The sequence below is a fragment of the Pelmatolapia mariae genome, linkage group LG12 (genome assembly GCF_036321145.2).
Source record: "Pelmatolapia mariae isolate MD_Pm_ZW linkage group LG12, Pm_UMD_F_2, whole genome shotgun sequence".
Classification (NCBI taxonomy): Eukaryota; Metazoa; Chordata; class Actinopteri; order Cichliformes; family Cichlidae; genus Pelmatolapia; species Pelmatolapia mariae.
In genome coordinates this window covers 23708148-23729440 of record NC_086237.1, presented here as the reverse complement: position 1 = coordinate 23729440, position 21293 = coordinate 23708148, and the positions used below count along the sequence as shown (strand labels likewise).

Here is a 21293-nt window from a genome sequence, read left to right as displayed (position 1 = left end):
GAAGAACATGCGCCCCATGCTATTAAACATCCACCAGCAGTCCGAACCATTGATGCAGGGGGGCATGGATGGATATTTTCATGTTGTTTACTCCAAATTCTGACCCCACCATTCAAATGTAGAAGCAGCAGAAATTGAGACTCATTCGACTGTGGTTCAATTTTGGTGTTCCTATGCAAACTGTAGTCTCATTTTCCTGTATTGAGCGGACAGGAGTGACACCCGGTGTGGGTTTCTGCTTAAAGGGTCCACCTCTTATGCATCCAGAGCTGCTCTTTTACATACCTTTGTTGCAATCTGTGGCATTTTCACCCAGCTGTACCTGGATATTTTATCTTTTTTGGGCCACTCTCTGTAAACCCTAGAGATGGCTGTCTGAAAAATCCCGGTAAATCAGTAGCTTGTGAAATACTCAGACCAGCCTATCTGTCACCAACAACCATCGCCACATTCAGAGTCACTTAAATCACTTTTCTTCCCCATTCTGATGCTTATTTTTGACTTTGATTTTTAGGTAATTATATGTCTTTTTAAATCTATATTAAATTGCTAACAAGAAAGCTAGTTACCGGCTTTGTGGGAATCCAGTCGGTGAGTAAAAGTACACAGTTGATGATAAAGCTGTCAGGAAGAGTATTTGTGATAATTCACTGCTATATTTTTTATCTTATGAATGAACCATACAGACAAACACAACAATGCAAATGGCGAAAGCTTTCCATCAAACTTTTAGGTGTCACATTAAAGCTTTCTGAGTGTAATTTTCTTTCCCTGTCACAGTTTCTGATGTGAGAGCTCGGTTTGTAGGCTTTTCTTTCTTTGAAAGTTTGGAAGACAAATCAGTTTTTCTGTGGGATTTGACAGACTTAATGCTTTGTCTCTCACCCTCATAGCTCACTGGCTGCAGTTTTTGTCCCTTTTCCCTCCTGAGAATATTACCCTTCAGATTCAATTTCCCCAGTGTGAATCTAATCAAGGATGCTCACAATAAAGTTTCATCTTAAGAGCACTGCGGCGGTCATCTATGTCAGCTTTTTGCCTGCACTCGTATTATATGAACAGTCTCAGGAGTGTTGAAAATTCCAGATACCAGGATTTACTTTAGGTGCATTTAAGTTGTGTTTGGTAAAAGACAGAGCTACAGCATGTCTGCATGAAACCTTTGTGGCTCCCGAGGGAGCTGTGTGATATCTGATCATTTACCTCAAGTGATGATTTCCTGGAGTCAGGCTTAGATGTGCAGAGCAAAACAGGTGCAGTTCTCTTTAATAATGATAAGTCTGAATGTTTGAAACACTTAAAAAAGTTCCTTAAAACTGTGGGTTCAAAACATATTAAATACTCTATTTGTGTAGTGACCATATGTGTGTTTACATGCATGGATTTACTTTGTCTGTGTAGTCTATGCGTGCGTGCTGAAACAAAAAATACAGTTGTGAGATGGAGAAAGGGCGACTTGCTACAGCTAAGGGGTTTAACAAGCGTTACATGTAGCAGAGATAGAGAGAGCATCCGTCTCTCTCTCCCAGGAGGAAGCCACAGAAGGTGATAGTGCAGGTGTGACAAATGAGCGCCAAATCCTCCTGCTATGTTTGGGTAACTGCTGAGCACAGGTGTACACACGTAAAATATATGCACACATGAATAAGAACATGCACACATACTCTTAGAAAATGCAGTCTAGTATTTCTTCCTGTACCAGTGTGTGAGAGCAAAATGTGTCATTTTTGCATATTAAACTTTCATTAAGTTAGTTTTTCCTCTGTTTTGCTTCAAGCATATTATAGAGCTCTTTTGCCACTAAATGAATCTCTGCATTCACCAGCTAGTTGGTAATATTTTCTCTTTGTTAGCATGCCACTGGTTTTACAGCTTCTCCTTTGCACAGGGATATACAGCTTTATACGGGGATATCTTTGCCTGAAAGCACCTCATAATGTGAGTAGCTGCTCTTGTAACCACGTGAAAAATTGCTGACACAGATAAATCCAGAGTTATGCATCTCAGTGCTGGAATACGTAGCAGGATTTTTTTTGTCTTTTTCTTTGCTTTTTATAGCAATTTTTAACTTTACACCGACCACCTGTATTTATCATATTTCTTTTTTATCGTTTATCATTTCTTTTGCTTTGCATTGCCTCCAGACTTTTCTATTAAAATATATCATTTGACCACGTTTGATGAATAATGTTTGATTATAAGCTGAAAGCTTCAAAGCAGACAATGACCTCAGGCTTTTCAGTAACAAAAAAAAATCCGATCTTATTGGCATTCAGTTAGAGACTGTTAGATGCTCCGTGTGACTAGACCATCGCTGAACTGTAATGCATTCTGTCCGGCATTGTGACGGCTGTGCCCTGGTTTAAAGACCTAGATCTATTGTCCATGCTGATGTCTGTGGTACAGCTGCTGCTCCTGTTGGTTTAGTCTTGGCATCGCTTTTTGGCTACACTTATTAAAGCATATAACATTCATGGTACACTTGGCAGCGGCGTTCGCTGGAGTGGTAGGTGGTTCTGTTGAAGTGTTGACGTGAGCCTGGGTAATCCACCGGCTGCTCCGCTATGCATGTGCATGGCTCTGGGCTGGCCCCATACAAAAGAGCAGACCTGAAAAGCACCATAATGAGGCACAGGCTGGAAGAAAAGGCATGTCTCTTTCCATTTCTGTGAGCGAAAAGAAAAGAGCAACATAAAAGAATAGAAGACAAGAAAGAAAGATGAAAATAAGCCCCTCAAATCCAGGATTTTGGCTGCGCTGTCTCTTTGAATTTATCTTTTTTTTCCATGCATGTTTTCTATTATGGTAATGAAATGTTGGATATAAAGAATATGTGACGGACGAGCAACAGCTTTCAGTGAGAAGAGGAAAAAATAGAAGGGGAGGGGTATGTCATGTCATTGATAAAACCCATAATCTCATTTAAAATAGCTTCCCTTACCCTCCCATTATTCAATTTTGTGTCTTCTTTGTTTTTATACCTTCTTACTTTAACAGAACATTACAAATGTGCATACAAAACATAAAATATTACAGTATTCATTACCACTGCTGCACCATTATAATTATTTACATTAGAAATGGCGCTGTCACATGTACCCGTGCTCAAAAGGTTGTTTCTTGTTACAACAGAAGCTTCTACTAACCGCCTCAACAATCCCCAGAGAAAAAAGAAAATTAGGAAATAAAACAGAAGATCAGAAGATGGTGCACTTTGTTTCTTCTGCAGAGGACATCAAAGCAGTCTGGAGTCTGTGTGCTGTGATCTTTCTTTCTTAATCTTTTGTAATCTTTTTGCTTTGATGACCTCTGACCTCCATAGGGACAGAAGCAGACGGGAGGAGAGGAGGAATTGAGAAGGTGTGGACAGAAAGGGAGACCTTCTTAGTGTGTAATGCAATCCAGTGCAATTAAATGTCACAGTGAAGGCTAGGTCAAACCAGGAAAACACAGCTACAGCACATGGGTAGCTGGGGACCTTTGCTTAAACATGCAATAAAGCCTTTTTTTTAACACTTGGGTTGCACACAACACTGATATATTTTCACCTTATGAGGTCGATAAGCAGTCATAATCATAAACCTCTGCTTTTTAAAAAATCCAACAGCATTACTGATTCTGAGCTGTGTTTGTGTCAGTCTTACTCTCCAGTATTTGCTCTCTTTTTGTAACTGCTTCATTCTAGTTTAATTTCACCAATTAGCCACTTGGTTCATCTGTTTGCTGTTTGATTGGAGCAGGTAGTGGAAGTGGGATGTTAGAACTGTTTACCACCTGTGCATCTACATCAGAAATGCAAAAACATCCAGATCAAAGAAAAACGCTATAAAGGACCCTGCTCGTTGTAGCAGTGTGTCAGGTGTTAAGTCACCTTTGCATTGTGGCCCTTTCCACATTAGCTGTGGAAAACAAATTTTACAAACAGCTTAAGAAATAGCTGAAGGTGATAGGTTATATTGTATTGGCTTGGATTGTTTTTAGGCATCGCCAGTTCTTAATATTGTGGTCCCCTTCATCTTTGTGAAATCTGAATGTGTGAGTTAAAAGTTGAAATGCGGGCTAAAGGATTTAGAGAGTGACTCTGATCATGCTCACACACCAGTGTGCACCAAACACAGACAGAATATGAACCCAGATGGAGCGCTAGATAGAAAGTGAGGATAGAGGTGAGAGGTGGAGGGGACTGCACCAATCTTTCCTTTCATCCCACCTGGCGGTTCCACCTGTGTCCCTCCAGAAAGTGCCTCTCTTCTGCTGATGGAGCTCAGGCTAGTTGCTGCTGGGCACAGAGCTGGCAGTTCCCTGCGATGCATTATTAATCAGGCTGAGATCTGCAGCACTCTCCTGTTCCTCCTCTCTCTCTCTCTCTCTCTCTATGGACTTTTTACTCTCTTGCTCTGGAAGACTCCTCTTCTATATCTGCACTCATTTATGCTTGCTAACATGTAAAACCTCTTGCCCGGCTCTTTCAAGCAGCAATGTTTTATTTATTTGTTTGGAGGGGATTATAAGATTGTCCTTTTTTTTATAGAGCAGCAAAAAAAATCCGTAATGACAGCATTGCATCACTTGAGGATTAAGTTGTTTTGTAAGGACAACTCAACATATATATGTAGTCAAGTTAAATTTTATTTGTATAGCACATTTTAAACAGCTTCAGGTGACCAAACTGGTGTCCACGCTATACAAAATATACAATATGTATTACAGCCACTAACAACAATAATTATACATGAAATACATTATATATGAAATAAAACAAAGTAAAAAAAAAAAAGACCAGAAAAAGTAGGTTTTTAACAGTGTTTAACAAATGATTGAGAAACTGGGCAGCTCTTATGTGAAAAGGTTGTTCCTAGGAGAAAAGGCTCTATCGCCTATGCTCTGGAACCTGGATCTGGGAATATTCAAGAGCAGCTGGTTCTAGATAACAAGGGATTTGCGAGTGTGAGCTCTGAGACCATAAGTAAAATAATAATTGGATCATTTTATGACATTATTAAGCATGCCTTTCCCTCTTTAATAAGAACACAGACAAATTGGTGATATGGCTGGTTGATTTTAAAGGAGCATATTTGCATTGATTCATGTGGCCACTGTATGCAAAAATGTTGTATTTTATCAGCCAGCCTTACTGGAAATAGCTGCTGAAAGAAAATGATTCTAAATGATGCTTAACCTTTTCAGTGCACTTTCCTAAGGTTTTCTGTTTGTTTGTTCCCACTTCTCTACTCTCCGTTGAGCTCCACACACTAATTTCTCCTCTTTAATCACCTGTGTTGTTTATCACATCTCATGTCCCCTATGCTTTCCTGCTGTGGTCGTTTAGATCGTGTTAAAGCCAGAATCGGAGACCAGATAAATCAGGTGTCTTACGGGATTCCTAGAAGTGCTCTGCCATCCGCCACCTCAATGAAAATGTGCTCTTGTTATAACTTTGCTTGATTGTTTTTGTCTCAGAGTTTGAATTATTTAGTAGAGATCCATTTAGTTTAGATACTGTGTCAGCCTTTCACAAGGAACTCTTGGCCTACTTTGACCCGTGACATTAAGAGCTTGATTACTTGACATTTATTCTGTACTCGAGGATAATGGGCAGGAAGGTGGACGATCAAGGGAGAAGCCGCTGCACTTCAGGACCAAAACAAACGGGAACAATGAGTAGCTGTTTTGAGAAAGGTACTTGCTTCCTAATGAGTCGGTAATTTTCTCATGTGGACTGTTTTCACAAAGAGATACTGAGGCTGTGCAGATTCACTGAGCACCAGAGAGCAGCTCTTTATGTGTAGCATGCTTATTAAAATGGAGCAAAGCTTTATGCACACCACTTCTCTGCTGAGTGAACACAAGCTCAGTCAGTTATATAGCATTTCAAATATCCTAATAATGATTTTGATTTCATTCTTTTTTTAAATCAGGGAATCTGAGAAAATGCCGTTATAGTACAAGCAACCTGTTTTTTATAGTATAATGATTAATTTGCTGCTGTTTTTGTTTCCAAGCTTTAGTACACAAGCCATTGAGATCATGAAGTTAGAGAAAAGTTCATCTTTGAACTTTGAGTTAAATGTTTCTTCATAAATCACGGTTTTCTGTATTTTGAGACTTTCCTCATTAAGACTCATTGTGAAGTCACAGTAACCAAGACGTGAGTGAAAAAAAATTGAACATGGGCAATAAACAGCATGTTCTTGTATCATCTTGTACTAAAAAGTACAAGAAGAGTTCATGCTTTATTATCACTGTGACTTCACAATGCAGGTTTTTGGGCTAAACTCAAGAATTTATCTGCAGATTGTGAGAAAATTTAAGTGATTTCATTTGATTCAAAGGTTTAAATCTCAACTTCATCAGTCACGTCATCATAATCATACTAACTCTTTTCTAGATGTTACTCAGCACCATAGAGGGAAGGACATGAACTGTAACTTAGGTCTTTGCCACACAAGCCATAGACACCAGACTCCTGATAACCTCCTGTCGCTAGGGAAAACCTGAGATGGAGAACGTTTACCTTCAGAGTGATAGTTGTTCTTAAAATGTTTCAGAACACAACTTTTACCGTGAAGGTAAACTGTCTCAGTTTCCAATCTGTGCTGTGCTCTTCACAGTTTTCACTAACAGCTAGCAAGTAGTATGCAAATGTTTGCAGACAAGTTGGCGTCTTTCATAGAAACTACAGGCAATGAAAGCAAACAGCCAAAGCAATCACAAGGAGGTTTTAGGTGCAGTGCCACATACCACTTTTCCACTGGTTTCCTCTAACAACTGGTCAGCGGATATTAACTTTTCCCTAGCAACCGGTGGTTACCATGGTGTCTCTGATCGGTCACCAATAGGCTTGCATGACTGATGCCTTAACTGGTTGGTGAAGCAAAAAACAGTGACAGTGCAGTTCACTTAAACAGTCATCTGACTGCATAAACAGTTGAAATTTTTTATGAATTGTTGTATATTTAAAACCTCTTCCAGTTTACGAGATGGTGACTCTGTAAGAACCTGTGTGGGAAAGTAACTGGAAGTGCAGTGGACTAATCTGTGATTGATTGTAATCATCTGCATCATGTAAGTCCATGAACAGCTGACTAGCCATAGTTTAGCAGATGTAGTCTATATCTTTGTCTTGTTCATTTAATGGTGTCATTTTGTCATCTCACTGTAAGACGTTGTTCCTCAGTAACCTACAGTTACAAATCACCTTTGGTAACAAACAAAACAATCATACAGGGAATTTTTAATTATGTTTGCAGTGTCTGTGGATTTAACGAGTAGATTCACGGTTTCCTTTTCTGTTCCCATACTTATCTCCTCTTTAATACAACGCTTTCTTGGACTCACAGTCCTTTTCCTTTGGCTGTGGTCATAAATTGTATGATCAGTGCTGCCTCGCCAGCTGACACTGTGGAGGACAATCTGCAAATGTGGAAGGCCTCCAGAGCCTCCAGAACGACTCTGCTCCAGTACTCTTTATCATATAGAAAGCAAATAAATATCTACTTTCTCTTTCACGACTCAAATCGGTTGTCTACTTCTAGTCTTGGAGTTTGATGTAAAGTATGCTAAATCCCGAGAGGCTGCTAGTTAGTTGTTCGGAGACTATGAGTGTTGTTCCTTTATTGCTCTAATCTTCAGCGTAACGGTTTGAGCTCCCTCTGCGTGTCTGTTCACTGTCCCGTGGCTCCCAGAGGCTCCACAGCAAGTGGCCTGTTATACTTACTTATCAGTACCTCTCTCCCCCCTCTGCCTCAGTCTGTCTACCCTACTCCTCCTCTTCTTCCCCCTCAACTCCTTCAACTCCCCTCTCGCTGTCATCACTAGCCGTCTGCTACTTAATCCAATTATTCTTCTAAGCTGACACGCTCAGTAACTCACCACAAACTCTTGACGCCCCTGTGCATCAAATCCACACATGTACACACACACAGACATTAACACATATGCAAGCAATCTCCTCCACACCTGCTTTCCCATGTATGGCCTGAGACCAAGCCCCATTACGGCAGTTTTATAGCTGGCTCATGCAAAGCGAAAATTACAGTGCCTTCTGGTTGCCTTTTTCCGCTAGTTTTTGTCTATTTTCAGGTGTCCTAACAGAGGCTTTGGCCTCTGCTGTCACCATTTGATTCACTATACCCTTGAGCTGACTCTGTCTATTCCTGTGTGGTGCCCTCCTCTTCCCTGCTATGTGTTCAGCAGTATCTGTCTTTGCAGTCACAAAACCTGATGGAGAAGGTCCTGACCCCTCTGTGTCTGTTTGCTTCTTGTGTCAAATATTCCTTACAAATATGACGCATGAGGAAAAACATAAACAGGTTTTATCCTTTAAAGGGATTTTTTTGCATGCTAGAATATATATATAATATATAATTATAATCATGGTTTACACCAAGTTACAGTATAAAATACATTTGGACTGTGTTTTGATTTTGTATTTAAAGTCAAGTTTGCACTGGGGCGAGATTTGCAGGAGCCAGTCTACGTGGTTAGGCTACAGATCTCTTGGAAGTCAAATGGGTTTGTTGGAGGCTTAAACAAGACAGCCGCCCGGGAGTGTGTTTTGTGATGTGTGTACCCTCGTATGTGGTTATGTAACATACTCACTCTCCCTCTCTGCGTTCAGTATTAAAGTAGCTGGGCAGTTTATGCCAACAACCGACAGTTTATGTGCTAAATGCCCATTGGTATGACAGCCTGCATCACTGCATCTTAAAAACTGTAAAGTTGCTTGCGTAAAGTAAATAGTAAATGTGCAGTAGCAGCTATGACAGGGTAATTAATCCCTGCATTCTGCGATTTCACCCTATTGCATATTTTGACAAGTATTTCTGCCACATGGGGCAGCAAGCCTCGCGAAAGCTGTGTTCGGTTGTTTTTGGTGCTGACACGACAACAGTCGAGGGTAACAGATGGGGTTTGGTGCATGCGTATGAGATCCTGTATGTGTGTTTCAGGGTGACCGGGACTAGACCGGCTGCAGTATGTGCTTGATTTAAATGTTAGCTGAAGGAGTCTGAGCAGACGTCTCGCTATCTGTCTGTCTGGAAAAGTTTGGGACACTGTCTCTTTTATTGTAGTTTGATTCTCTGAGAGGAGCAGACAGTTGTCCTGGAAAAAAAAACAAATGTTATCTGGTTATCTGGTCAAGAGTTCATGCAGTTTTGTTGGCTGTTTTCCTACATTACTTTTGGCTGAGCCACTCTTGCTGTTTCACACCTTTGTGGATTTACTGATGTATCTGTGTCAATGTGGAGGCACTCACACTGTCATTGTTGTCTTTATGTTATTTTTCTTTCTGTGCTTGCTCGGAGTCTTTTCCTGTGGTGTTGTGTTGTACGGCACATACTCTATGTGGTTACGCATTTCTATATGAACATTCAGGGTAAGTACACTGCAGTTTTGTCCCGGTGCCACTTGCACAAGTGTGATATGAAGGAATCCCGACTCACTCCGGTGTGTAAGTTGCAGCTTTCCCACAGTGACGCACTCGATCCATCTGTGAGCCAAAAACCACCAACACCAGACCCACCTCCATCGCCATCATAGTGGTGTTGCCTACCACCCACCTCGTGTCGTGCTACATCTCGCTCATACCACTCATTGTAACCTGGCCTGTTTCCCACAGGGGAGTTCTTTCCTGGGGTTGAGGTGGGGTTTGACAAGCAAGGTGGGATGGGATAAGTTGGGGCAGGGTGGGGTTGGTTTCCTCGTCCTCCTCTCGCTCCACCTAGTTTTCTCTCCGTGTCTCAATTTGATGTTCACCTGTTCCTCCTGAATCTTTTGATCATTTCCTTGTCATTGTTTTCTGTCCGTGCTGCTTCTCCTCCTCTGCCCTCCCTCTTCCTTTCTGTCTCTCCATCTCTGCTTCTCACTGCTGCGATTAACCGGGCTCTGTCTTTATGTCGTATGTCCTTTTAGGCCCACGCCGTGCATCGCTGGCTAATCGATCAGGACAGTAGTGTGAGCTCTGAGATGCCGGATGGCCAAGGAGTATGGCACTATGATGATGAAGTAAATATCTGCAACACGTATATCTGGCTTTTCCTCTTTCTTTATATCTATATGTATTTATATATATTATGTATTTATGACAAATGTTGTATCTGTCACTTAAAGTTTGTGTCACTGTTGTTGCTCTGCTGTTGTTGTTGTTTTTTATCTTTATCTCTCTTGTTTCTTTTTGTGATGTGTTGCTTTATGGTACTGTAGTTCTGATTCCTTTGACTTTCTAGTGTTGCCGTTGTGATGTGAGCTGATTCAGTCAGGTGTCGTGGGATCAGGCTGGAGCTTTTTCTTTGTTCCTGTCTTTGCTTGACGTACCGTACTAACGTGCTGTTCCTAATTTATTTGATTTGGTTTGTTATTGTTTTTGCGTTCCTTCTTTTCAGTTAAACGTAATATATATAACCTTAGTGTGTATTTGTGTGGATATTAATCTGGATATCGTCTCTGTGATTTCTCTGAAATTAATGTTCTCAAGCAGCATATTACAAGGCAAGAGTCCACGGGGAAAATATAGCTATGATGTACTTTTCAAATGCTTCATACGAGTTACAAATAGGTATGCGCTTCCTGCTATGAAAAAAAAAGTACTTTGCACAACAGTTCACAGTAGAGATAACAGACAACAGTCCAAGTATTTTTCCTGTGGGTTCTTCTGATTTCTAAAATATGCTTGTGTCATTCTGTGTTCGTGTTTAGGGTTAGTTTAAAGTTCGTGTGGGTGTGTGTGAGAGCGAGAGTGCGGGGATGTGCTTTGGTTGGGAGTTGATCTCTTTGTTCTGTGAGTTTGTGTGCATGCTTTTCCGTCCTTGCATGGCTTCGATCTGTGTATTAGAAGAAAGTCTGAATGTCTGTCCTGTGATGTTCCTGTTAAGTGCTGTCGGTGTTGTGGTCTTGCCTGGTTGCCTGCCTTTGCCCGTGCCTTTGATGTGTCAGTGTTGTGTATTGTGTCTGTGCGTATTTTATGTGTCACTATGTTTGTCATGTGCTGTTCCTGTGTTTTGTCTGTTTTTATCTGTTTAAACAGTCTGGGATAGGTTTGCCCAAGGTGTTATTGCACCACATCTAGTAGATGATCTTGAATCTGTTGTCACTTGTTGGAGGAGAGATCATCTAAGTGCAATAAGGCTGCTGGGAAACTTGCTCCAGACGACACTTGCCCCTGATGATTTCCCCTCAGATCCTAGCTCCCCCTTGCTCCCGTGTGAAATTCCTAAAGCTATTCTCCTTACCTCCATATTGCTCCCAAACACTTTGGAGCACTATTGGGTTACCCTTCACAGAAACCCAGTTAAACTTTTCTCATCTTGCACAGTTAAGTACGTAAACCATTTGGAAGTGCAGCGACTTAAGAACAAGTATATTTAAAAAACAAGGTGAGCTGAGCACATTGAACACCGTGAAGAAAACACACCATCATGAAAAACAGCCCAACATACAACAATATGGAGTCCTTCCCTTGGTTATGCTCTTGAATGCGTGTGCACTGGCCAGTTGTATTTTTCCTTTATTGTTTTGAATGTTCTTTTCTCTTTTGTTTGAATGTGTGGAAGCTGATCTTTTATTTATTTATTTCTCTCTGTCACAGCTAGAAATATATTGTTAGGTTTGTAGTCATTGGCCATATAGAGCCAGTGTTGCTTTTATCTGGTTATAAATATTACCACTTTGGAAAAACCCTGATGGCTTACATAAACATAATAATCATCAAGTGGATTGTACAATAAAGAGTTCCTACGTCTTTTTGGGAAGGGTTACTGTGATTGCTGGCTGTAAGCATTAACATTTAAGCACCTGTTACCTGAGTAAAAGTCTTCTCACGTGCCCTTAGCTATTGCAGCAGAGGAAAGCAGTAGTGGCATAAACCAAGTCTCTAACACTGTAGATCTGAAAATGTAATAAAACTGACCAAATCTAACAAAGCAAAACATGTGAGGATTTTGATTATTCAGGTTCTAAACAACTAGTTTGTTTTAATCATAGACAATATACAAAAAAGTCCAATAGAAAAAACTCATTTTTGCATCTTGGCCACTACCATGTTGATTTTTAGGAGTCAGGAATTCTGCCAAGCTAACACATAAAGTTTTATTAGCGATTTGCATCCATATAGATCTTGTAACTGCATGTGATGATCATCACACAGACAAAAATATATACAAATAAACATCCAAATATAATAATAAAATTTCACTAGCCAAAAGTGGAGCACTCATGTGCAATTAAAGATATAGCAAGCAATAAATCTGGCCAGGTCATTGCATCAAAAGGCACTAAAAGACACCAAAACCTTGAAAAGGTCCAGTTCAGTGATTCCATAGTTAGTTAGTGAAGAAGCCTATCAGAAGCCTCACAGCTTCAGTCATCTTTACTAGCATCTGCGTGTTTGTCAGAACAGCCACTCACCTATTATTGCACGCGAATTTTAAGCCTGTAAAAGAAGGCCAAACTGTAAACACATTTCTGCTGTTATGTTGGGCCTTATAAGATCGGTCTGAGTCACGTTTGGAGGACATTTGAAGAACTGTCTTAAACATAAATGCAAAGAAGAGAAATCAGAATTCACTTTTGAGCTACAAAAGCAAGACTCACAGCTACAATAGGTTAACTTGTTTAGTGCTAAACATGACATAAAGTCTTTCTCACAGTTTGGCTACAAGCAGCTTCTTTTTTCCCCCCAATTTTGTTCAATTTTGTTTTTGTAAAGCTTTGCTGGTGTGTAGAAAAATAATTCTTGCAACTGAACAACCAGCCAATCATATGTAAAGACTTTTTACATTCTGGGTGAACTAGAATAACTACTTCTTTTATGCAAATACTTCACAATTAGCAGTGAACTGGACGTGTGTCATATATGAAAATCATAGTAACTTTGTTTTATGACCTGGTCAGACCTAGTTTTAGCACATGTTTAATCAGTAGAACCAAAGCTACAAAAATGAATGAACCTACATTGTATATTGCTGCAAGCTCACTCCAGCTAGTTTTGTTCATAGCTGTCACCCCAAATAAGTCCAAAAGCATTAAGCAGCATCATGCAGATTGGCCAGTCGGCAGCTTGGTGATATAAAACTCAGACAGGTCCCGCAAACCATGACTCTTACCCTGAGCTGATGTAATTTACAAAAAATCCAGCCCTTCATCCAGTGCTCCACCCTACCCTGCCCCCTCCTGTATACAGATTTGTGAGATGTCAAAGGTCTGTGTAAAGCCCCAACCCTTGTGCCACCATTGATAGTAACTAGGGCTGGGCCGGGCCGGGCTGGAGAATATCCCTTATCATCCCACAGCTCTAATTACCCCTCAGTGAGTCCTTGGACACAGATGCTCAGAGAGCCAAGCCCCATTCGTCACAGTACGGCTGCATTGTAGATTTAATATGAAATAAAGCAAACTGTCACACTCTGCTCTGTCACATAAATTCTCCTCCGTCTCAGTTTCTTTTTTCCAGCTGCTCCCTGGCCCACTGTAGATGTAGACTACATTAGGAAGCCCATTCATATCCAGCCACCAGCAGTTGGCTGTAATTTGTTTCGGCTAGGGGGGCAGAGTGTAATTTACATGTGAAAGGCCATGGCGCATTCAAATATTGTAACTCTGGTTTTTGTCCCAGGGTTACTGATACCAGCTTCACAGAATTCAGATTAAAGGTTTACTGCTATTGTGCCAGACTGCAGAAGTCGTGTAATGTCTCAGTTGGCCTCAGCCCAACATTAAAGAGGAGACAGGAGAGCAGGACTCTCCTCGTCTTGCTGACCCATTAGGAACTGATCATTTCTGGCTTTTTGCTATAGTGAGATCCCTCACGGGAACAATCTGGCCTGTAAAGAATACTTTCAGTGGAGCCATACTAAGCTAGGTAACTACTGAATATGTATGTCCCTCATCCAATCTTTTATAAATCAAAATGTTGTTTCCATTCTACGTAAGTGTAAATATACATTTCTGACAGGATAACCTTAAGGCTGAACTTAAGGACCAGGACCAGATGTCTCTTTCTGCTCACACGTTTTTTGAAACTTCTTTTTAGCTTAACCCCACAATATTACACTCCTCTGTTTATGGGAATATTTGCCTTCAAATGATGACTTCCATAACTCAAATACCTTTACCCACTACTTCTTTTTAATACTTTTTTTTTTACATTGGTTGGACTTTCCAACTGCACGATTTGTTTTTGTTTGTGTCCATTTAAACCCAAAGGCATCTTAGATATCATCATCACTATTTATATGTATCCTTACCTGACAAAAAGACAGTGAGAGAGAGAGAATGTGAGCAACAATTAATGTGCATGCATGCGTGCATGTGCATGTGTTTAAGATGAATGCGCAGAGTGCATGGTTAAAGGTGGAAGTATACTCCAAAAAGAAAATGCCCGCTGAAAGCCCTCTGAAATCAACAGTTTGTTAGATACTTTACGCTTTTATACACAGGAGGTGTAATGGTGGGCACAGCTTCCCCGTCCTCAACATGTGCCCATATTCTTACTTCCACGCTGTCTGCATTATCAGTGATGAAGACCTGGTGACCTGCCTAAAAATAGTTCCAGCAGAGAAAGACTGAAATAAAAAGTGAAAAAGTGAAATACATATATATATATATATATTAACAATGGCCAGGATACATCGCCTCAGCGTTTCACAGACAGAATCTCCCTGTTTGACATTTTCACGTGAACCCCGTTAATGTTCAGCGCAGACCAGGGGAGGAAATCCAGTCTCTCTGCTCTCTACACCAGTGATATTCAGTCATTTTCATATGGTTTCATTTGAATTTACAAACAGGTAAAACAGGCTATAGCTTTACCTCGACAGCTTTTAATCACAAGGAAGCAAATAAGATGCTCAAACAAATTCAGACACTCTAAGTGAATTTTGTTATGCAGCATTTTATTTTCATTCATTCATCACCATAAAAATATCTTAATAAACACAGTAGATTGTGTCATTAAATCAGTTCCTGTTATTGTAAAACATCTGCAAGTCTCTTCCTGTATTTTAGTTTAGGCCAACTCTACCAGAAGTTCAAATTAAAGAGCCAAAAAAAAGTGATTTGGCTTACAGATATCTGGTTTAAGTTTCAGAATAAAGTTGTGTATAAGTACAAGACATGAACAACCTGTCACATGGTTTGTAATCAGCTTGTGTTTCTGATTTCTGACTAATTTCTGATGTTTATGGCCACCTCAACCTGGTTCTTCAGAAAAAGGCAAAAGGAGCTTGATGGAAATTTGTGTCTGCCTTGGGCCCCTAATGGTTTGGATAGAGCTGCATATCTGCCACATTTGATTGTACATCCAGGTTTAAATGTACTCACCCTACTTTAATTACCAGCATCTCTCAACACCCCCAACTGTTGTAAGAAAATATATAAACATCTAAACTTCCCTACAAACATTGTTTGATGATACGTTGCACGACATTGTTCAGTTTGAGTATACCGCTGCCCGAATTGAATGTTTGCATTATGGAAGGTTGCTGTGAGCTACATACACCCCTCAACCACAACATTAAAGCTACTGACAGGAGAAAGGAATATCAATACTTCAGTTTCGGGAAAATATGTCTCCTTTTGCTTTTATGCAGATCTTACTTAAATATATGCCACCAACTGTCCACTTGTACCAAGCAGAGCCCGTATGGCAATGGCAGCAGCATTTCCCAGCAGAACGCTGACCTCTGCCGCAGCCTAAAAATGAACAGGAATTAAAGTTAGGACCGAGAACCCCAAGTATTGACCTAGCTTCAAGCTTCCAAGATCCTAATCCAACTAATTAACCCCAGGAACGTCAGAACAAGCCCAATACAAAAAGGCCACAACCCATAACCCACAGGATCCAAATGATCAGCTGCCAACATCTCAGTGCCTGGCACAGCAGACACCCCCAGAGGTCCTGTGGACCCGTTTTGGCAGTATGATGGGGGCTGACACAATATTAGGCAGGTGGTGGTTTTAATGTTGTGGTTGATTGGGATATGTGTGTGTCCTGAATGAAAAGGGTGTGTGTTATGCACCTGCATGTAATGCACTGTGGGTGAAAGTGTGTGTAGTGTGTGTGTGTGTGTGTGTGTGTGGTGTTAATTAATGCAGGTATTTCTATGAGTGTGTGAGTGTTTGGATCTGTAGATGTAAGGCAGCGCTAAAGGCAGCTGAGTGATTGACTCCAGCTTTAAAAGACTTCTTTGGACTCCACTTGCACTGATTGATAAGAGCGTCTCCCTTAATTGCAACATCTGTCCCCTGAGGCAAAATATTAAATGCTGAAGTGGAAAACGACATGATACACACATCAAATATGTATTCATTTTTTAATCAAGAGCAGCCTGTGCATTTGGGTATGAATGGGTCGTTTACTGCTGTTGGCAGTCGCTCCACCAGTTTAGTGTCAATAACATAATGACAGGAAGTTTATGCATATAGAGTTGTGGGTGTCTGACTCAGCAAAGCAATGCAGATTATGCTGTCATACTGTCAACAAGACTGTGCAACAAATGAAGATGTTGCGCACAAATCCACTGCAGCACAGACTCACTGACGCTCCCAAGGCGTGTTTATTTATCACCGGACCCCTTTGTTTCCGCTTTGTTGCGCACCTCTTGCTCTTTCCACCCATCTCCTCTTTCATCTTTGGATTCTTTGCTGCTTCCTCTCTCTGGGGTGAGGAATGGGACTGATGGTGCAAGGCAAACCGAAAACGAATGTTTGGAAATGTCACTGTCCCTGTACAAATGTTAATGACATGCTACAAGACCTAGACCGGTTTAAAACATACCCCAGTGCAGAAAGACACGGGCAGTCACTGTGTGCCTCCATTTGCATACAATCCTGTTTAAAGTGTATTAATAAATTATTTTGTAATTCTACTTTTTTTCAGTCATACATTAACTGAACTCATTTTGCTGAATTTGGTCCTTTTGTTATGTAACCATCTGACATACCAGGAAATGAAATGGAAAACAGAAGAAGATAATGCAGTAACAATCTAGCTAGGTAGCTGTCACAACAGTGTAGTAACTATGCAGTTACCACATAAACAATATACAAAGTTTGTTAAAGATAAATTTCTGAAAAGTAACCTGCTGACTTGAACTTGAACGGTATTTATGTCTTTGTATGAGTTAGCTGATTAATAACAAGAAATTGACCTCTTATTATTCTTTTTATTATTTTAAAAATGGCTTTAGTTTAGTTTGCCTACATAAAAGAAAAATGAAACTCTTATTGACACATTGTAACCTTCATCAAGAAAGTTCTAAAATAATTAGACATTAAAGACAAAAGCTAAGTAACAATAAAATGTTATGCAGTGTTTTACTTCTTGCTCTGCTTCTCTTTCTCAGAGGAACAATGGAGTTTATATTCTTCAGGGTCTTACAATCTTATTGCATTATGCCCAACTTAAATTGAGTTAAATCAGCATTGGCAGGTGAACTCGTCGTCCTGGTGGGGTTTGTATCTTGTAGTTTCAGGACAGTATATTAGTTCTGAATAGAGTCTAAAAACTCAGGCCACTTCACCTCGATGTCTATTAATCAGACTGATTGAATTATGGTCTGGCTGCTCGGATTCTGTCTGAGGCTGACTCAAACCCAGTAGTGAGTGATGGTCAAGATGCTTTATTTTCTCAGCAAGAGCTCCGGCACTGCGTACATACAAAACAAGAGAGGGAGACATGGAGAGTTGTGAAGACATATTCTCTCCACAGTGATTCTCTTTCTCTCGCCTCGTGCACATCCTCCCTCTGTATTTCCCCGACTCTACTTGTCCACTTATGAAGATTAATAGGAGCCCGGTCCTGTGCTGACATATTGCGGCTGTCATTCTTCTCTATTGCTTTCATCTTTTCTGCTATCCTTCCTCGAGTATTTCTAACTTACTGTTTTTTGTCTTCCACAGGTCAGTCTGGCTTTGTCACATTGAGGTGCATGTGCGTTTGTTCAGGTGACCGTATGCCTGACTATGTATGTATATGAGCGTGAGCTACCTATGCTGAATTAAATAGCTCTTTTCTCAATTCAGAAGCCAGGCAAGCTTAATGTGTGGAGGTGCTGAAGTACAGGATAAGCCACTGAATGTGTGTGTTTTGTGTGTGTACTTGTGGGTGTGCGTGTGAGCGAGAGAGACTGTAAGGTTTTTGCCAAGGCTGCAGTATCAGCCCAACCCACCCCATCCCTGATATGAAGCTGCTACTGACCAAAGCTGCAGAGCATTGTGCTGCCACTAGAGGGGCATTACAGCATTCTGAAGCTGTGCAACCTTACATAGAAATAGCATTACGTTGGAATTCAAAGAGAATATGGTATAGAGTTTTTCATTATGACTGATAATGCACTTGTTTTCTGCTTTGAAAATGTTGCCCTTCAGAGAATGCATTTTATTATTTTTACTTAAAGATTTTTTTTTCCTTTTTTTCCAAATGAATCCTCTCCGGTTTCCACCAGTATAGTTCCTACTGCTATTGCTACTTCATATGTTTGATCCTAAAATGCTAACTTTAGGTCTGTGGTGTGAAATAGTGAGAATAGGTACAGACTACAGTGTGTGACAGGTGATTTTTTTTTTTCCTTACAGTTTTTTTTTCTCTCTGATCACTGTTCTCTGAAGCATCAGGACGCGGGCAATAAACCACCACAAGCACCACACGTGGACAGTCGCAACCCTTTATCCTGCAAACAAGAGGAGCGTGACACAGGGTGCAGAGGGCATGTCTGTCTCCAACTTAAATCAACCCTGTTACAAAACAGCAGTGTGGCCTGAGCTCGATAATGACCTGAAATCACTCTCTCTGACTCTTTAAGAAAATAAATAAGAATACATCTTTGTGCAAGGGTGTAAGAGTCACAGCCTAGATGGGGAGATGGGGACTAAATGATCAATAACACAGCTTTAAAAACTCTCATCTGCATTAGAAATAAAGCACAGCAATGCTTTACATATATTTATCCTTGTTGAATCTTTCATGCGTTATTAGCTTTTAAAGGTTGAGGTCTATGTGACGAATCAAATGGGATCATTTTGTCTAAAATAAGGAAGTCCTAGAAAATGCCAGCGTAGAGGACATAAAGATCAAATTGTTTGGAAATCACCTATATTGGATGGGCCATGTTTGCCGCATGGATGATGACTGGCCAATCAAACCCTGATAAATGGGCAGCTGGCTGAAGGGACAAGAAAAGTTGGTCGGCCACTAGTTCGCTATGAGGCCACCTGCAAGAGTGCTCTTAATTGCAGGGACGCTATCAAAGATTTAAGCTGTATGGTTAGTAATCAGAACAAGTGAGTTCTGACCCACAACATCTGTCACACAATTGACTTAAAAAGGAAGAAAAGTCTTGCAGGAAAGCCTGCAAAGCACCATAATCAAAAATCCTACTATAATACCTGATATACTATTGACTATTTGATTGTCTTACTGTGTCATGCCCAACCAAACTTTGTAACAGTAGGAGTAACAATGACACTTTTAAGCTGACTGCACCTGCTGAGAAAAACTCAGGTGGGTTTCATCACTCACTTAATTCTGCCACACCTTTGAAAAACAAAAGTCTTATCAACAAGGATCTGAGAGGTTATCATTCTTCCCCTCATATAATTTGCGTTACTCTCTGCTGGCTTGGCAAGAGTACGCTGATGTTAGAGTTGCAGTCCCTTTTCTTGGAGAAGCATGGGATAATTTGTCATGTCTTCATGGGCATTAGTACTCGTTGTCCACTGCCTCAACACTCTTTTTCACTGGAGCTCTCGTCACTGTCCAAACTCAATTCTGTGGACAGCACAGACGTCCCACGTGATGTTTTTGCCCAGGTCACGGTCCAGTGGTACTGAGTAGTGTATAGCCTCCTTTCTGCCATGCCCCCTCCTTCATCTCTCCTACTAGCATTTATCTCTCTGCATGGTTTTGGCAGCGATGTGCTTTTCCCAGCATTTAGCCAGGAGAGGGAGAGAGGAGGGGAGAGGGAGAGAAAAGGAGGTCCTTTCAAGCGAGGAATGACGGACGCTTTATTAAAAGAGGCAGGGCCTTTTGAGAGCCTGGCCCCTCCGTGCTCCCCCCCACCCCTCCACCCCATGTGTCTGGCCCCATTGTCACTGGGCGGTGGCAGCAACCCCCCCACCGGGCGCTTTGTCACTGTAAGTCACCTCGCAGACTGAAACGGACCCACTCCGAAAAACACACCCATTCGCCACAGTAACTCTGCACTATTCTGGTATTCTGCCTGGTCTGTGAAAAAAATTGATTGTCTGGCTGTCACAAAACATACAGGAGACACAGCGATGGGCGTGACATGCGGGCAAGCAGGGACAGGAGAAAGGAGGGATAAAGTTGGGGTGACACAGAGTGTCGGGGTGCAACAAATGTGAAAGGTGGAGGGGACAGAAGAGGTGGACAGCAGAGCAGAGTGTGATGGAAGACAGTAAAAGGGCATGAAACGGGTGGGGTACATGAGAAAAGTAAGGATAGTTCAAAAATATGAGTGGAAATGGAGCCGAGAAGGAACACGGATGGAGGCAGGAAATCCACGGGCAGAGTGTGGGGGGTGCCCATTTGTTTTCGGCTGCGTGTGAAATGTGTGTCCTTAGATACAGGCAGCATTCCTCCAGAGATAAACCCCTGGGCCCCCCATCCCCTCAACCCCCACCCTACCCAATCTCTCCACCCACCATGCTTACTCAAGTGTGCGTGTCTGGGCGTGTGTATATGTGTGTGTGTGTAAGTGGATTTCGTGTTTACGTTGGATGGGGGTCTACGTGCCCTGTACCGCAGCACTTGCAGGGGGCAACAGAAAAGACAGCTGTGTGTTTGAGAGAAACAGAAAACGTAAGAAAGAGAGAGTGGAGGGCCAACAGGCATGCCAGTCAAGAGCGTCACTTTTGGAGTGAGTACACAGACTCTGCTGTTCTCTGTCTCACCTTCTTCTTGCTGCACTCGTACTGTATCTCTTGTCCTGTAACTATTCCTGTCTCTTCATATGACTTGTCTCCAACTGTATGTCTCTCTAATACTCATTCTGCTGTCTTTTTTTAATAGCATTTTGCTCTACTATAAAATCATTGCATTTTCTCAGCTGTAATGCACCTGCCAGCGTTCCCTGTCTTAACCTTTCTACATCACACTGTGATGGTCCAGTACCTTTTTCTCGCTGGCTTTGCTCCCTGTTTTAAATCCTTTTCTTTCATATTTCTTTCATCTCACACATGAATATTGATGTATTGGTATTTGTTTCAGCTCATTTTATGCAGCACACGGCTCTTTCTGTTGGCTGTCTGTTTGCAAAGTGCCATTCTTATTCTCT

At 41.2% G+C, this 21293-nt stretch overlaps 1 protein-coding gene across 1 annotated transcript in view; it reads left to right on the top strand.

The window, feature by feature from the left end:
* The window catches only part of ank1a (ankyrin 1, erythrocytic a), a 91533-nt gene that overhangs the window by 25123 nt on the left and 45117 nt on the right, over positions 1 to 21293 (top strand). The window contains exon 2 of the mRNA XM_063490763.1: positions 9916 to 10008. Within this exon, the coding sequence (XP_063346833.1) occupies positions 9916 to 10008 (93 nt within the window). The remainder of the gene's footprint in view (positions 1 to 9915; positions 10009 to 21293) is intronic.